The 18,629-nt window shown below is 49.4% G+C and overlaps 1 protein-coding gene across 15 annotated transcripts in view; it reads left to right on the top strand.

Annotated features, from left to right (window-relative positions):
- AGAP1 (ArfGAP with GTPase domain, ankyrin repeat and PH domain 1) overlaps positions 1-18,629 on the top strand; it is a 513,425-nt gene that overhangs the window by 313,631 nt on the left and 181,165 nt on the right. For all 15 annotated transcript variants that reach the window (XM_074315517.1, XM_074315523.1, XM_074315532.1 and 12 more), the window contains one exon: positions 4,680-4,784. In XM_074315517.1, coding sequence (XP_074171618.1) covers positions 4,680-4,784 — 105 coding nt within the window. The remainder of the gene's footprint in view (positions 1-4,679; positions 4,785-18,629) is intronic.

Genomic DNA, 18,629 nt, shown 5'->3' on the forward strand with positions numbered 1-18,629 from the left:
AAAATAAATGTGTAGGCCATTTGAAAGTCAAATAAAGCGTTAATTATAATTGATGTCTACACTGTGATAGCCAGTCAGTGAGAAACAGTCTTGAGCCAGAGATCGTTTTTACATGTTCAAAAGTGGCATCTGAAGGATAGACCAAGTACGCATTTTGACATTCTTCCATGTGGCTTTGCCCTGGGTTACACAGGATCAAAGCGACTTAGAATCATAACGGCCATTGTCACTCGCACATGGGAACTGCCCGTCTGTGTGTCTCAGGCAGAGAGCCTTCTGGCCTCTGTCATCTTCTGGCCAGTGGGATCGTGGCTTCATGTCCTTTAAAAGTTTAAAACGAGCTATTTTTAGGCCTTTCCATTTTCTTGGTAGAGTAGAAAATGTGTAAGTTCAGAATGACAGAAGCATGGAGGGCTCAGCCAGATGCAGTGAGGGGCTGCCAGGACGTATTCTGGTCGCATCCGTAGAAATTTGTGCCAAAGGGAAACGATGGGTTCACTCTCATCCGTTGGCACTTTGGAGGATCCCGTGTTCAGAAGAGAGTTTCACAGTGGCAGAGATCTGGAACCTTTCGCTTTGGGAAGAGTCTGGGACTAAGGGGCTTGGCTGTGTGACGAGCCGTCTCCTTGGTCCCGCAGAGTAACGGCTCCGTCTCTGCAGCGCCAGAGCTGGGAACCAGGCTTGCCCCTCGGCGGGCAGTAGACGCCTGTGCAGGTGCTCTAGCTGTCCGGAGCCACGGACGGCCTCTCCGCAGGGCGTGACCCTGGGCAGGGATCGTGCAGACGTAGTAGTCTAGCGGATCGGGACTGAATGGTTTAACAACTTCTGGGGTCTCTTTAGACTCTGAAATTCTGTGCTTCTCACTTGGTACAAATACTCATAAAAAAATAAGTGTTTGGAATTAATCTAAGTGGGAAAAAAAAGGAAAGAAAGAAAACATGTTTTAGGTCCACAGAAGCTATTTCCTGAGTCTCCTCATTTTCAGTCCAATGGAAAATCCATCTTGTTTGCTGCCCCGGAAGCACTAGCCATGTGCCTTAACTCACCAGACAGCTCCTGTCCATCGTGCTTTTGCTTTTCAGGATGGGCTCTTTTTATTATTACAGAAAGACAGTGCACAGTTTTCTGGCTTCTCCCAGTGAGTCAGCTTGCCTTTTGTAAAGGTGAATACGTGTAAGTGCAGACGTGGACCCTGAATTCAGAGAGCTGTGGGCATAACCTCCAGCCCTGGGCTTCCTGGGGACCAGCCCTACAGGATGTGCAGGTCTGTGGATGGCTGCTGTCTGGGAGAGGATAGAGGTCCCAGGTGGCCCAGCCGTGGGAGGTCCAGCGCCTGCGTCCCGCCCCCTCTGCCTACTTCTGGTGACCCGGCCAGAGGTCACAAGCAAAGCCTGCCTGTGTGTGACGTGCAGACTTGTGTGGTTTGACCTCTGTTACATGCAACTAGTGTATAATCTTTTGCCAGTATTTTAACATAAGGAACCATCACATAAAACTCCAGTTTTTCTCCTTCTCTTGGGTAATTGGGAAATCTGGTGACACAGACACAGAGACCCTGCACCCCCTGAAGAGACACCGTATCGTCTAGTCCAGGGGGCTGCTCCTGGGCATGTGTGGCCCAGTTGTGTCCCAGGTGAAGGACCCCACCGGTAAGCAGGTCTGGCCCCTCCAGTTTGCCACAGCCTGATCGCCCCCTTCCTGGAATTCTTTCGTAGGGCCTGGGGCATGCCTGGGGTACTTGACTTAGCAAACAGGAACCCCTTGCTCTGGGTCGACTGGCAATATATTCTAAGGGATATATTTGGATTTGTGTGTGTCAGAGCGGTGCTTGTCTGTTCTCTCGCTGGGTGAATGCAGAGTACAGCATCGTTGGGTCACAGCAGTCTGCAGTCTCTGGATTCTCACTGTCCCCTCGGGGAGATAGGGCTGCAGGCACCTGCCAGGACCCTGAGTGACTGCCCCTTTCAGGTCCGGTATCAGCTCTGGGAGGAGGCGCCACTGGTTCAGGACTGCGGGCTGGAGGCCAGGCCGAGGAGGGGCCCCTTGGAGGTTTGACCGCGGCTGGCGGTGCCCACAAGTAGGGCTTAGCAGCCCCGCGCATGGCAGGAATGAAGGGGGCAGGCAGCTAGCTGGTCCTGGCACTTCCATCAGCTAACAAGTGACCTCACGTCTGTGACTGAGTCTTGTCTGTCTGTAACAAGGAGCTGGATGACACTGTGGCCCTCACCTGTTGCTTATGGGGAGTAAGGGAGAGTGTACGTGACATGCTCAGAAATATGTCAGCGCGAGTCCGCACTCAGGCCACTTAAGGAACAGTTGCCTTACCTGGTACAGCAGCACCACAGACCCGCAGCCGGGCGGGCCTGGGCTTGGGTGCAGCTGTGAGGTGGGGAGCAGGTCGGCCGAGCTCAGTGTCCACAAGAGTCTTGGTGGGTGGGGTAGGTGGTAATACCCCCTGCTGGGCCAGGCTGGAGGCGGAGCCAGGCTGGAGGCGGAGCCAGGCTGGAGGCGGAGCCAGGCTGGAGGCGGGGCCAGGCTGGAGGGCGGGGCCAGGCTGGAGGGCGGGGCCAGGCTGGAGGCAGAAATCCAGCTTCTAGGACGGGGTGTCCTTCCTGCCCCGCCGACTTGCGGCATTTGATTAGTACATGGAATGTGAGATTACCCTCCAGGGTGAACCATAAAATTTACTTAAGATTGTCAAGATTTGGACTTCCTTTCACCAGCCATTATTGCGTTTTCCTGGTCCCAAAACAAATCAGCTGAGGTTAGTGCCCGCGGATGTCATCCCTTCACGTGGCCTCCCTGTTGGAACGTTTCCCTTCATCCTCCTAAGAAGTGAGTCCTCTGGGCCTCACTGGGAAGAGGAGACGCGGGGTGCAGGGTTGCTCACGACGGAGCCACACTGCACGCTAGCCGCCTCCCCAAGCAGCCCCGGGGTGTGAGCTGAGGCCCCGCGCACCTGCGGGAAGAGGGACTGAGCTCTGAAGCCCTCGCAGCGCTCAGCTCCAGTGACAGCCCGCGACCCCAGCCCGGCCCTGCTGTTGTTGGGATTCCATCCGACGGGTCGTGGGAGAATGGGAACCCACAGCAGGACGTCGCTGTGCTGAGCTTACAAACCTCAGCAATCCCACTCAGGAGGGACGTTTAAAGACTTTAAGTGACTGCTTATTTGTCATCACGACACAAGTAGGGACCGCCCATCCCACTAGCTCTTACAGGTTCTTGCCATAGGGCTTGGGTCACCTGGGTTTGTAACGGGCGTTTTCCTCTGGGCCTGGCTCACTCGGTTGGTTTCAGTGCCATGTTTGGTATTTATTGGTTAAGAATGAAGGGTTGCTGTGTTATGCCACATGTTTGTTTGTTTGTCTTAAATAATAATAACTTACAATAATCCTTCCAAGATCCCAATGAGAGTTGCTTCAAACTGAAGTACTTTCTCCCAGGAGCAATATGTAAGAGGTGGTCAGAGTCCCAAGTTGGCTCATAACCCACTGCCTGGGTGCAATTTGGTATAAAGAGCAGTGTCGTCACAATATTGGTAATTAACTGGAACTGGAACTTAACGGTCACACAAAAATGCTTACTTAACTTTGGTTCCTGGGGGATGGCAGGATTTGGAGGTCGGTGGAGGCTGGTAGCACTCCCAAGGGCACCCCTGCTTCTTCAAGGTGTCGAATCGTATTTCAAACTTACAGCTTGCCTTCTGCCTCAACCTGGGAGAATTCACCAGCATTCAGTCGTCTTATGCTTTCTCGGTCATAATTGTGACCATGTGAGTTTGTGGCAGTAAGAGGGAGAGCAGGGGAGGAGGGTCCTCCATTGTCCTCATTTCATGTGGACAGGAGTTAGAACAGTGCACAGATGAAAGCTTAAGTTGGCGTCTCCTGAGCTAGGAGACCCAGCAGGTAGGAGAAGTGCGGGGTCAAGGTTACGGGCCAGGAGGAGCCCAGCCCTGGCCGTCGGTTTTCATAGCCCAGGAAAGCCTAGGCGAGGCAGAAGGTTTGCTGGGAATTGGTAGTTAAAACAAGAATAAATTCTCATTAGTCATCTCAGGAAAATTGGATTACACATGCTTCAATAGTGTGTTAGTTTCACATTTTGAATGCTTTTCAAGAAGCCCTAATATGATTTCATTAAAAAGGGATTAAAGTAAATTATACACAATTCATCTGTTAAATGCTGTTGCTGACTTTGCAAATGGAATTTCGTTTTTAATAAATTGAAAATCTGATATGAAAAACTGTGAAATAAAATGTCCCTATTTGCAGAAGGTACGAATACAGTTAATGTCTTATTTTTAGAAAAGAAAATTTAGGTTTCCTCTTCTAAAATATTATGCCTACAGGCACTGACATGTTCACTCCCTGCTTAGCGTAAGGAAGGTTGTGTGACATTTGTTGAACCAATAGCACATCTTTTAGCACTCGTTAGTATCACAAAGTTAAGTTCTACACACATCCACACAAAAGGAAATTGGTTGAATGTATATGTTGTATATAAAAAGGAAGAGAAAACCAAATTATCAAGCTGCAAATAGGTATGATTTTCATTTGACATTGCAAGACTAAAATGATAGTTTAAAAATTTAAAACTTAGCAATGTGCCTACTTTAAGAAAAATTTACACAAGACTTCCTAATTTGTATTTGTTAATTTATATTTGGCTCCTGTTTCCTATAGGGCATGCTGCTGAAGCGAAGTGGCAAATCATTGAACAAAGAGTGGAAGAAGAAGTATGTCACCCTGTGTGACAATGGCGTGCTGACCTATCATCCCAGCTTACATGTGAGTGTCGCCCCCTGGGAGCTGTTAGCAGGCACAGACCTCACTGTGCATGGGGGGTGCGGGTGGGGGGTGGATGCCGGAGCAGTCAGGCCTCTCCTCTCAGAAGGTGGAGTCGGACTGGGTCTCCTGCTCCATCAGGAGATAAATGCTATGCCCCTCACACTCTGTTAGACCCTGGCTCTTCCCCTCCAGGTCTGTCTGTTGCTCTCTAATTAATTCTACAGAGAATCACAATGAAAGGCACAGAGGAAGTAAAATTTTCAATGAGTGTAAAAAGACAGGAGCAAGTAGTAACAGAGAAAGGAGGAAAGAGAGCCATCTATCTGAAAATCTAGAAAAGGGGACCCAAATGCATTAGCACCCAAGTTTCGCTCTGAGCAGCTGAGAGCAAAAGCAAGAAGTTACATGTCATTCATGACTCGGTTTTTATTGTCAAATAACAACACACACCAGTTCTTAAAGCAAGAGAAGTTTTCTCTGTGCGTCCATAAAATTTGTTACACTAGTGATTTATGTAAGACAGGTGAAAAGCAGAAGTCATTTTATTTTGGGGGGGAAATGCAGACATTCTACCCGTGGTGAATTCTTTCAGAAAGCCTCGATAAACTCCGAAAATGGGGTGTTAACGATAGATTCACATCTTTCCATCTCGTTGAATCTGTCCTAATGTAGATAAATGTGTAGATTAGACTACATAGTGTCAGCTGGTCAGCTGATTGTATCACTGTGTTAAGCTTTGTATTTCAAATTTCAAATATTTTTAAAATTGCACAGTTATTGACAAAACGTTAGAAATAGGCATATTGAAGAAAATGAAAATCACTCCCAAAATACCGCCTGGAGAACATGACTGCCAGCACTTGGGGTGTTTGCTCCCAGCCATTGTGTGCTATGTCCTTCCACAAGCATACGGTCAGTCGGCCTGTGTATTCTGCCTCTGGTCCCCTTTCCTATCTAATGACAGACCTGTGCACCGTCCCGTGTCAGCCAATAAATACGGTTCTACCCACCTTTTTTTTTTTTTTAAGATTTTATTGGGGAATGTTGGCAAACAGTGTGTTCTTCCAGGGCCCATCATCAGCTCAAGGTCATTGTCCTTCAGTCTAGTTGTGGAGGGCGCAGCTCAGCTCCAAGTCCAGTTGCCGTTTCCAGTCTTTAGTTGCAGGGGGTGCAGCCCAGCATCCCATGCAGGATTGAACCGACAACCTTGTTGTTCAGAGCTCCTGCTGTAACCAACTGAGCCATCTGGCTGCCCCTCCAGCAGCTCAGCAGCAGCTCGTTATCTTCAATCTAGTTGTGGAGGGTGCAGCTCACTGGCCCCTGTGGGAATCGAACCAGCAACCTTGTTGCTCAGAGCTTGTGCTCTAACCAACTGAATCGTTTAGCTGCCATTTGTAATGGTTACGTAATACTCATCATGTAGACATGCCCGAATGGATTTCACACCATCTCCAAAGGGATATTTGGCAAATATATTTACTTTGTATTAGTTTTACACGTGACTAATCAACACCCTCTGTTTGCATCGCTGTGCCCTTGTCCATTCCCCCAGACAGCTTCCTAGCGATCGGCTTTCTCAGTTGGACAGTATCCGTGCTGTTAGGGCTTCCGGTGTGTGTTGGCGAAGTCCCGGAAAGAGTGTCTCGGCTTCTCTCCGCTGGCAGCATACCGAGGGCTTGTCCTCACTGCACCCTCGGGAACGTGTACTTTAAAAGAGGAAATTTACATACATTCCAACACGAGGGGTAACAATGGCGTGCTTGCTGGGGTGAATTGCCCTTCAACCTCTTGTCTTAGAGCAGCAGCCCCGCCTTCAGAGCCGTGTGGAAAACCAGGTTTCATGAGGCGCCACTGACCTGTTTCTCATGTTGGCGGGAGTAGCGCCCACGCCTCCCCAGGAAGGAGACTTCTGAGATATCAATGCTTTATTGTGCTCAGGAAATTCCTATGTGCTTGCTTTTGTTTGCTTTATAGAGTCAGGGTGATTCTCCAGGTGGCCTCCATGTCTGGGACGCAACGCCAGTCCTGCCCCATCCAGGTCTCCTGGGCCACGCAGCTCCCTGCACCCCCAGCCCCTGCCCATCAGAACCCCAGAGTCCTACCAGGTCTCATTGGCTGAGTTCTTCCTATGACCCAGTCAGACAGCAAAGATCTAATTATTGACCCAGTTGCTTTGTGTTATTTAGAGAGGAAAGTGTAATCAAGATACTCTTCTTGCTGGGATGACTGAGCAGTAAAAAGTGAGATCTTGACAATGCAGCTCAGGGCACCTGACACTCACCTGCTAAGCCCAGGTCCAGTCACAGGGGCTTTGCTGCTGCTTGCGAACGGGGGCGACAGCCACAACAGTATGCAGCCGGAAGTTCCCACAGGAGGGCTCATGCCTGCTTACTCTTCATCCCCACCTCTGATTACATAATCAGTCAGGTCTTCAGAACTTCTCCCACACAGGCTCCGTCGTGTGACGCCCCTCCATGTTTGTCAGTTCCATCCTTTTTTTTCTTTTTTAAACGTGTGTGCATGGATATTATTGGAATACAGGAAAGGAGCACAGTGGGGCTTTGTTACATAATTATGTGGCCGGCAGGAGCCAGTGTCATTTGAAAGTGCTGTTCATTGAGGGCTCACCGCCTGGGAACTGAAATTGCTCACACAGGTACGTAATTCCCTCCGTCAGGGAGTGGCTGAAGCCAGGAATGGAGGGCAGTTCTAGGGCATGGAGCGATGGCGTGACCTTTACTGTAATCCTTCACCAACTTCATTTTCACATGCGAGCTTTGGGTGAGAGTTTGGAGGGACAGTGAGTTCCCGGTAGATTGTCTGGCAGAATAGAACAGACGTTCTATCTGAGTTGTTGGGGGGCTGAGCTGGGCTGGCAGTCCAGTTCAGACTGGGAGGAGGCATGCAAGAGGTTGCCCCTGGGCAGAGTCCAGACTCTCCTTGATAAACGTTTGGGAGTATGCAGATGTGTTGCAAATTAAGGTGCCAGAGTTCTGTACCATGAAGATGGCCCGGTTGGTTTAGCCTGGAAAATTTCAAAGGTGACAGAACCCAGTGCTCTCCAACCCGACGGCCCTGTAATAGCCACTTTCTAGGTTATCCCTGAGACACTGTGGCAGAAAGACCACTAAGTGAATTTGTTGGCCGTGTGTGATGCTGAATAAGTGGTTAAATATTGGGGACATCTGCCCAGGTTGGTGGCACTGGGTTCCATCACTGTTGGTCACCTCCCTGTTACTGGCCCCCCAGGGGGTCTGCCTGATGCCAACTAGTGCAGCCCCTAGCTCACAACTCCCCAGGGAAGGGGCCAAGGAAACCAGCGTGGCTGAGCAACAAGACATTTCTAGATCCAGCTTTCTGCAGGTAGCCAGTGTCTATCAGTGGTGGAGTGACGCTGCCAGACCACTAATTTTTGGTGGTTAGGTGATTTGTTTACCAAAAGCGAAACGGGCGTGCTTTTTGAGGGTGGGTTCTAAGGAGGTAATACTTTTATAATGGGACGAGTGCTGGGGGCTTGAGAGCAACAGGCCTGTGGGTGCACTAAACACAGAAGACTCGAGCAGACCTTAGGCGGGGCCCTGCGGCCGTCCCTTCAGCCCCAGTGTGTACGAGCTGCCTGGGGGCCCTGTGGTGCGGGCACAGACGTGTGCTATCCCTGTGCACATGTGTGCTGCTCACTCGCCCCACCAGGCCGGACCGTGACTCTTACCACTAACCATCTTCGACCAGTTGATCACGGTAAACCCAGGGAACTGGGCCAGGGTCTCACACACATCGAAGGGCAGAGCAAGAGTAAATGGTGGAATCGAGTTTCGAGGGAAATACGAGGGCTGGTGTGGCTTCCCTTAATGTCATCCCTTGGTTATGGTCCCTTCACGGAAAGGCCACAGTGCTCAGGATTGGGGGCGGCCCTCAGGGTGTTACTGTCACCTGTATTGGAGAGCATAGTTCTGTAAGGCTGCTCTCCCGCCCACGGCTGCTCTAGGCACCCCCTGCGTTCATTGGCCGAATTCAGTTGCCAGGTGAGCATCCCAGCCAGTGCTGTGGACAGACAGGCAGGCAGCGGCCAGAATTACTGAGACGGACACATGTTTGCTGCTGGAGGACACAGCTGTCCCCACCCCAGCCTTGCTGCATCGCTCCTGGCAATGCCGATGTGATTGGAAAAGATGCTCATGGGCAGGGGCTGTAGCTATAACTCGCTCAGGGCACCATTCCCTAGTCTTGCTAAGAACCCTGGGAAGTATTTTCCAATACCTTGATTGGATGCCCTCACAGAAAAGATCTCCGAGAGGAGGTCAGTTCCATTCCTTAGGGAACAGATCGGTCTCCTTATTCCACAGATGTCCTCGGGAGGGTTTATGGAAAAGGTCATCCTTTGGACACAGACCATGTCTCGATCCCAAGCAGACGTAGTGCAGACACAGGTGTGGCAGAAAGGGACCTCTTAGCAAAACAAACAGTCGGGGTGTGGGCCACTGTGCCCTGTGCCGTGGAAGCCCCATAGCTTCAGAAACAGGCTGCCAGCTGTGAACTGGGGACTCTGGGCTTTGCAGCAGCCGGTGGGCTTGGCATGCGGCTGGCAGGCCCCCCCTGTGCCTGGAATGGGTCAGCGCCAGGAAGCGCCCCAATGCTGGCATCTGTGGACCGCCTGCGGCCTCAGAACTCAGCCAGGCTCCTACATGCACAAGAGTACGAGCAGGGGACCTCAGCTGGGTGGTGGCTCCACGTTGTCACTTCCCACTGGTCACCATTGCTTCAGATTTCCCTTTCCTTGTTCATATCTTTTCCCTGAGTTGCATCTCCTTCCCAGGCCCTCAAGGTCAGCCCAGTCCTGTGGCATCATTCCCCCACCCGTACCCCAGCCACAGACTCGGCTCAGGCTCGGTTATTCAGGAGGCCACAACCCTGGGCCCCTCTGAGCTGCAGCCTGGCCTCTGTCATTCGTTGAGCACATGCTTTCCCTGTACCTCCCCCGCCCGAGAGAGAGAAGTTGTTGAGGGGACCTTTTGGCCCCAGGCATGTTTCCTGTGGCAGAAAACCTCCAAAGGTTCTGTAGCCGAGGAGAGGGCCGCTGTCTGTAAGCAGGAGAACAGAATTGCCTTTGTGTGCTGAGATCATAGGAAATGGTAGTTTTTCTGGAAATCAGAGGGAAAATGGGCAAAGCATTGATCCAACCCCGACTGAGAAAGTTCCCTAAAAGTTGATATTAGCAATACCGCCAGACCCCTCTGTGCTCGGCGAAGCCGTCACCCCACCTTCCCCACGGCCACTCGTCCTGCCGGCTTCAGCCCTTCCCCGGGTTTAGGCGCCTCTGCAGTGGCTGCCTTGGCCCCACGGGGTCGCCGCACCCCCTGCATTGTAGCTAGAGGGCGGGAGACGCGGGCGCGAGGGGAGGACATGACAGTGCATCTCAGCCCCAGGTGTCCTAACGGTCAGTGGTGCCCACAAGAGCCACGGGGCCTGACGGCAGGGGCAGGGTGACAGACGAGTGGGGAGCGCTCCAAGGACGTGCAGCAGAGCCCTCAGCGGCTGGTACAGCATGGCCCTGGGACGCCACCTCCTCAGAAACTGGGGCAGCCCGGAAGCCTCCGATCTTCCATGCCCTTCTGCGTAGTCGCGCCCCCTTCTGTCGACGTGCTGCGTTTTAAGGGGGGCACTGAGAACTGGCTGGACGGTGTCTGTAAATCTGGGGGAAGAATCCTTTTACTGGGTGAGAAGGGAGATGATATTGTCTTCTAAGGTCGCTTCAGGCTTAAGAGTCTGTGACTGAAATTCTCACCAAAATCTCTTAACAAACTGAGGCTAAAGGAGTCCGTTTGGATTTCTAAGGAAAGACCCATCCCGAGATGGGAGCTGGTGGCTGGGATCAGTTACGTGGGAAGGCAAAGACGGGGCCCAGAAACACCCAGCTCACAATTCATCTTTCTCAAAATGCTGGTAGTAAATGAAATAAAACCTATAACCCACTTTAGGACCGATGCCAAGTGCAACCAAAACAAGCTGCTTTTGTTCTGGAGATGCTTCAAGTAGGGTGAGCAACGGCCCTGTGTGCCCGGGACCAAGTGGGTTCCCAGGACACAGGGCTTCCAGCGCTGTGCCCCAGGCAACCTGGGGCACATTGGTCACCCTCCCTCTGGGCCTGATTAGCTTAACTGCTCCTTCAACTTCAACTGACATTTTGCTAAGACAACCCAAAATATGTCAGTAACACTAAAACAGTGGAGAGCAAGACTTCTGAAGCTGCTCCGTGGTCTGTGTTTTTGTTGCTCTAAAAGTCGTCCATGTGCAAGACCTTGCAGAAGCCCTGACCGCTTAACTTCCTTCGGGGAGATACGTATGAGTGTCTCATGGTTTTGTGACGCTTTGCTGGATCACAGTCGGGCTGGGCGAAGGGCGGCCTGTTCTGTGGACTTCAATATCAGCCTCAGGGAGCACCTTGATAGAAAAATGGAGGGGCTAATGAGAAAGCACTTGGACCGCCGGGCTTCACCGTCCAGCGTCACCCATTCATCTTCCATGTCAAGACAGCGCCGTCGAGGGCACGGCTGAAATTCCTGCTGACAAAGGGTGTGTGGTGGGATTCCTGAGAGGACCTGGAAGGATTGGCTTGTGGCCACATGGTCGAGCCAAGCCAAGGACCTCAGGCCGCCCTGGCCATGAAGGCTCTCCTGGGCTTCCTGTGAGGACAGTGGGGGCTGGCAAGGGCCCCCCCCCCCCCCCCGGCTGACCTGGGCTTGAAGAGCTCACACTTTGAAAACCTCCTCTGGGATCTCTTTCCCATTCTGTGTGTGTGTGGCCTGAGTAGGAAACAGCCATGGTGCTGTCCTTTCTCCCTGACTTTCCTTCTTACCGGACAGTCATCCCGAGATAGGCCCATTCCGGCCACACGAAGCCTTTGATTCTGCAGGTGGTTGACGTGTGTTTTGTTTCCACATCAGCAGAGTCAAGCTGGGGCCTATGTTGTCATCGGAAGGCTGATTTCAGGAAGTTTCTCATTTCAAAATCAAACAAAATCCACTTCATTGGTGGTGCAAAAACAACAGAAAGAATGATTTCCTAAGTAGGTATTCTTCTCAAAAGAGAAAATTCAAGGAACAAAGGGAGAAGTACTTACGGTATGTTGTGAGAACAACAGCCCTTGCCCACACCCACCGCTGGTGATTGTCATTCAGGGTACACACAATTGTCACATAAAATGAGGACATTTTACCTGCAGAGTGAGGCGTCGCTAAGCATCTGTGACGAGTCAGTCCCTTGGACCAGCTTCACACACCTGCTAAGGTCGACCTCACGTTTCTCGAAGTGGTGAACACTGAGTTAACGTGGAGAAACTCTTGGATGGTTTCCCCAGAACATTGCAGAAGTCAGACTAGCTTGCGTCTAGACAATAAGACAGACAACCAGATTTCCAGGTGTAGAACCTTTGGGGTCACGGAATGACGATAACCCTGAGAAGGCAGACCTTCTCTCCCTCCCAAGAATGATTTCAGATGTGTCACGTCTGTGACCTCCTGCACAATTCATTTTGTGATGAAGGGTGACTTGACCCTGTTTCCCTAGATAAGCCTCAGTGCTGGAAGCTGTGTTCTGGTCTGTATGTTCCTTTCCAGTCTGGCTTCTAGAATTTCCAGGCTGCTGTCCAGGTGTACCTTCGTGGTCTTCTTCCATGAGAGTGCTCCCAGCTGTTCTGGCACCTTCCATGTCTCTGTACTGCCCCTTCTAGAGTAGCCTAGTCGAGGGCAAGCACTGTGCCTGTTCCTGCTGTTGGCCCAGGGCTAGTGTGCACATGACCCACAGGTGAGTACTTGTGGGTCGCACGGCATCGAGTCACGTGGGCCCTGCAGTGTCTTTGCTCCCGGATGCCCTGGCTTGGAACCTCACCGGTAATGATCCCGGCTCTGCTTTAAAAATCCCGGTGAGATCAGGAGCAGGAAAACTAATCACGTTGCACAAGTTGACCTTCCTAAGTGTAAATTAGCTTACATCAGGGTGGGGAGGGACACACATGTGACATTATACAAATGCCACAAAATCTGAAAACACAGCTGGAATTTAAAAAAAGAAAATCCTTTTAAAATCTGTGTATTAGGAAAATACATAGCTAGCAAGGAGCAGAGGTCTTGAGCTCTCTGGCAACAAACGAACCTTTCTATTCTATCTGCCTGCCTCTTTCAGGGCAGTGGGAATGGGTTTGTAAACTGTGAAGCCACGGCTGGGAACCTGTGGTGGGTTCTCTCCTGGCGTGGCCCCACCCCACCTTGGTGGCCTGGAGGTGGCCCTGTGACGCGCTGGCACTCGGTGTCGGTGGTGCACTGTGGACATCACCACGCCCCTTCAAGGCCGTTACTGTGTGGCTCCTCCTCGTCCACTGTCGTCCTGGTGTCCACCTTCCCTCCTGCCGGGCGGACCCAATGGCTTCCCAAGCCCAGCATCTCCTGAACTCGCAGACCTGTGTGTCTGCTGCTGCAGCCAGCAGCGGGCCCGTCGGGTTTGCAAAACCCGTCCCTGTGCAGGGAACAGCGTTCTGCCTTCCATTCTCCTTTTCCGCCTTGTAATTCTCGTTCTATAAAGAAAAGATCTCCAAGTAGGAGAGGAGCTGGAGTTTTGGAGTTTAGCTTTGTTTTAGTTTTAGTTTGTTTTTTAATTGTGCTAAACAGACGTTAACATGAAATTTACCATCTTACCCATTTTTAAGTGTACACGAGTGTGAAGTCTGTTCACATTGTTGTTTAATCCGTCCCCAGAAGTTTTTCATCTTGCAAAACTGAAACTCCCTTCCATGAAACACTCACTCCCCATTCGCTCTCCCTCGGCCGCTGCACCCACCTTCTCGCTCTGTCTCTGATTTGCGATGACTCGAGTACCTCGTATGACTGGAATCATGCACATGCAGGGTGCGTCTTTTTGTGACTGGCTTATTGCACACAGCATAGTGCCCCCAGTTGTCATGCACGTTGTAGCCTATTACAGGGTTTTCTTTTTGTTGTTGTTTGGGCTGAATAATATCCCATTGTATGTAAAGACCGTGTTGTGTTATCCGTTCATCTGTGGATGCACATTTGGGTTGTTTCCTCCTTTGGCTATTGTGAACGGTGCTATGTGGGCGTGGGTGTGCAGATATGCCTTTGGAGTGTGAAGTTTTAGTGTAAGATCTACGACGTGGGAGAACTACAGAGGAAAACGTCCACCCTGAAGCAGGGCCCTGGCTGAGAGAAGCTGTTGGGAAAGTTACTGGCCCGGCCGTGAATGTAGTGGATTATGGAGGTTTAATAACCTGGATGATGGCCCGTGACCCACACAGCATGAAAATACCCACCCAACCCTGCTCACAGGGTCTGTCCTGTGTTTGCCAAATGCCGGGTGTGGCAGGGGGGACCTGAGAAATGTTTCTGATGTTGATCCAACCAGTTTCAGATACTATGAAAAATTGTTTCTCCCATATATCGATGCTTTCAAACTCATGGAATGGGTCTGCCATGGTGGTAGGAACATTTTCAGGGAACAGCTATAACTTCTCTTAGAAAAAAATGACTACTGAAAACCTCATACTATTATTGCACGTACCAAAAAGTTAGATTCTTTATCAAAGTCTTATTTCTGCCTGAGGAATTCCTTGGTTATTTTATATAGCTAACCCTCAGGGTTTGGAAAGTGTTTAGGGTGTACTGACGAATGGGCCAAAATGTGTGCTCGCTGTGGGACAGGTTATCCTGATAACACAGTAGGATGAGAGCAGACAAAATAAAGTCTTCATATTTCAATAAATAAATTAAACCACCAAACACCCTCAATCTTACTGAATCTATTTTTTTATACATTGAAAAATTCTTCTTCCCTCTTAATTTTCTAAATTAAAAAGCAAAGCAAAAACAAAGTGTACGTGTATATGTATGTGTTTGTAAGTACACAGATTTAACCATGTACCTTGTGGATCTCAGTCTTTAAGCTTCTTTCTAGTAGAGCCGACCAGACGTTGTCTTATCCGTACACAGAGGCCGTTTCAGCCAGTCTGTGTCATTTTGTTTCTCCTTTTTGTGGTCTTTTTTGTGTTACTAATTATGGCTGGCAATTCTTAGCAGAGGTAAATAAATCAAAACCATCCCTTTTCTTCACCGACAGTGAGTCGCAACCGAGAACTCAGTGGGAGCGGAGGAAGGACGTGGACGTAGTGAGGAAACGGTCTTCCACGTCTCCTAAGAAATTGCATTTCATTATGGTATTTTATAAATATTTTCCTCCATGGCTCGTAACCTGATTGCCGGCTTGTTGCTAAGGCCTTGCAAGGAAGGGAGAGGTGGAGGTGGAGAGGCCTGCTTCTCAGGTGTGCCTGTGGCCCCAAACGGAAACCAATCAAGGTGCGATTTATGTTCATTAAGTGCTTGTCAAAACTGAAAAATTTTCTAATCAACAGCAATCTTGCCGCAGCCCCCTCGATGGCTGGGAGTGCCGCCTCCCCAAGCGGCTACTTGCCTGTTACAACTCTAGGCTAAAAATCCGCTGATGATTACATTAGGCTAAGCTGCGAAGTAAATGAACCATGTCTTATTTAGGTGCCGGGAGCTTCAGTGTAGTCCTGCCCCGCAGGGCACTTGATAGCGTTTTATGGCTTTAAAATTAGTGTGGCTTCCCATTTGCTGCCGGGCGCAGCATGTTATGCCTTTGGACTCAATAAGCAAGGGGAAGGGGGCCTTTTGTTTTCCCCTTATTTCTCTCCCTTGCATTTCAGCAATTTTGTTTTGCATCTTTTCCAGACGGCATTTTGCAATAAAAATGTCTGACTACCATCCACATGCCTCCCCCACCAAAAAAAAAAAAAGAAAGAAAGAAAGAAAAAGGAGGAGGGGAGAAAAGGAAGGAAAAGTGGGAAATGTCATGCGTTTGCAGAGGACGATTTTTTTTCCTATGCTGCGAAGTGAAAAATCGCTGTGCAGGGCTCCTCTAATGGCTTATCGGGTCCGAATTGCTACTTCATTGGGAACAGCACCTTTAGCTCAGGAAATGCCCACATAAAATCAGAGGGCAGCTATTTCAGTGTTTTTATTGGACAAAAGTCATAATTGTTAACATTTGTCGAGGGTTTGGCATTCTTTCCAACACTTCATATATTATCTCAGCTCATCGCCACCACTGTCCCATGAGGCAGGAACTGTTATGATCCCCATTTTCAGGGGTGTGGAAACGGGGACCCAGAATGGTGAAGTGGCGTGCCCCAAGCGCCCTGCTCCTGAAGGGTCGAGGTTGGAGCCCAGGCGCTGTGACTCCGAGGCCATGCTCTGGCCGGGAGGAAGCTGTGTCTTCTGCAGACTTACTTAGTGTATGAAACCAGAAAATTCTATTACTCAGAGAATTGACTGCTATTCATTTGAAATGAATCTGATTATATTCCTGTAAACCTCCTTGGCGGGCAGTAGCATTAGGGAAATAGAAAAATGCCTATTAAAGCAACGTAGGGGGATAAAATAAACAGTGAGACTTCTGAACAGGCCTAATGATGGTTTAAAAATCAGGAGAAAGACTTAAATCTTGTGACCGGCAAAGGCTGGAGTGGGGCTTTTTCTGTCCCAGGTTGGGTGACACAGCAGAAGGAAAGGCCTCGAGATAATTAATGCCCTCAGAGGACAGAGGTGTGTGCTCTTCTGCCTTAAAAACCTGTGTCTGTAAGTACTTCATCTTCTAGCAAATTCATCCCCCCAAGTCTCAAGTTTTAAAGAGCTTCCGATAGACCTGATATCCTTACGGTGACGATTCCTATATAACTTGAAATGTGAAGCGTCTAACTCCTGGTCCAGGTATTTGAAGCCATGTCTGATTATGAAAATAGTCACATAACCCAGGAATGGTGCTGGCTCCCTGCAGTTCCTTTCTGTGACGTTCACTCATACCTGCCTTGGGACGAGACCGGCCATGGCTGAGACACAGGAAGCCATTTCATGTCCGACACATGCGTTTCGTACAGGTGAGGTCTGAACACGCGTGGGTTACAACTGGGTAACACTCAACCTAAAACGAGAAAAGTCTTTCTCGCTGTGGGAAGCTCAGGACACTAGGTCAATCAAGACAGAGACAGTCGAAAAGCCGAAGGTGTTCATAATTCAGTTTGGAATTCTCTGCCGTTTTGATTTATACTAACCTGTCCCCCCAGCTACTGTCGCGCTGTAACCCGCAGTGTTGGGTGCTGGCCGCTGGAGCGCGTGGGCTAGAGAGCGTGGTCCTCGTGGTGAGGTCCGAGCTTTGTCTCCACTGTCTGTGAAGCCTGCCGCCCCGGATCCCCCACGACACTTCTCTCTTCCAGGCCCAATAAGGCATTTGTTAAGTAAGCGGTCAGGTCCTAACTGTTACTTTTGCCTGTCACCGTGAGACATCAGTCTGCCAGGTACCTTCCTTCTTCCTGTGGTGGCCCCATGTCACACTGACATGCCTTTGCAAGTGTTAGTCAAGTGCTCTTTACAAAGGCAGCTCCGAAAGTGAAACCCTGGAATTCTGTTGGCAGTTTAGGGAAACAAAATGCTTTCTCATACGGTGGTTCACTTTGAAGCTGCCTCCTGCCTTATTATTGTGACGATGACCCTTGGAGAGAAGGAGAAATGGTCTTCTTAGAGATATGTGATCCGGAAGGACATGGCCAGAAGATTTTTCGTAGTAATTTCAGGGTTTCACTTTCCTCTGCCCGTGACCGTGTGTGAGGCTCCGGCTTGTTGTTCTGAAATGTTGCACTAGTAGAACATTTGCTTGGTTTCTTTGAATGGATGGTGTTTCCTATGTCTTTATAGATTAGTTTTCCTTGAAAACAGTGTTAAGTGGAGTTTGGGAATGGCAGCACATTGAACAGTGCTTCTCTTATATACTGCTTTTTGAGTCCAGAAGTAATGGTTTATAAAAGTAAAATTCATGCAAACTACTGTTTCCTCTTTGAACCACAGACAATTCGTGAAGTTCAGTGAAAATAGGGATAATGAGTCATTCCTTTCCTCCAGGATAAGACAGACAAATCTGAAGACCATTTCTGATTTCTTCGTGTAGGTCCAGCTCTTGAGCCCCCCCCCACCCCCACCCCCCCGCTACATGCGTGAAATCCTGTGCACAGAGCCCTTGGCTGTTGCATGAACTTGGAGCTATAACGGTGGTTCTCAAACCTGCTGGCCTCTGGACCCCTTTACTTTCTTAAAAATTGAGGAGGCCTGAAAGAGCTTTTGTTTCTGTGGATTATATCTATTGGTATTTATCGTATTAGTAATTAAAACAGAAAATTTTGAAATATTCATATAATTCATTTAAAATAATAATAAGCCATCAGTTACATAATATTATCACATGAGTAAGATTTTTATGAAAACTCTATTCCTCCAAAAGAAAAGCCTGAGAATAGCATCATTTTACATTGTTGTCCAAGCTCTTTGATACCTGGTTTCATAAAAGAGTGCTGGAGTGTCATGGCTGCTTCTGTCCTCAATCTGTTGTGCTATGTTGTTTTGGTGAAAGTATGTGAAGAAACTCTCACCTTATACACATATTTTTTTGGAAACAAGAGTCACTGAATAGCCATTTCCGACGCTTGTGGATGTTCTTCTTGGACACAACATCGAAACTCAACCTGGGACACTTCCTTAAAGCTTAGGGACGCGATGTGGGGTTTGAAACAACATAACTACATTTTCCTTCTCTGCTCCATTAGAATCCATCGGTCTGTCTTGAACTTTGAATGATGTTTTCTCCATGCATCACTCATTTCAAAGGTGTTGTTTAACCGAGGTACACAGATTTCCAGATGGCGATACTTCATTATGTCATATCCACAAATCACATATCACCACCAGTCTTGCCAGAAAAGTCGCTTAAGTATTT

Source organism: Rhinolophus sinicus, linkage group LG01 (assembly GCF_036562045.2).
Source record: "Rhinolophus sinicus isolate RSC01 linkage group LG01, ASM3656204v1, whole genome shotgun sequence".
NCBI classification, from domain to species: Eukaryota; Metazoa; Chordata; class Mammalia; order Chiroptera; family Rhinolophidae; genus Rhinolophus; species Rhinolophus sinicus.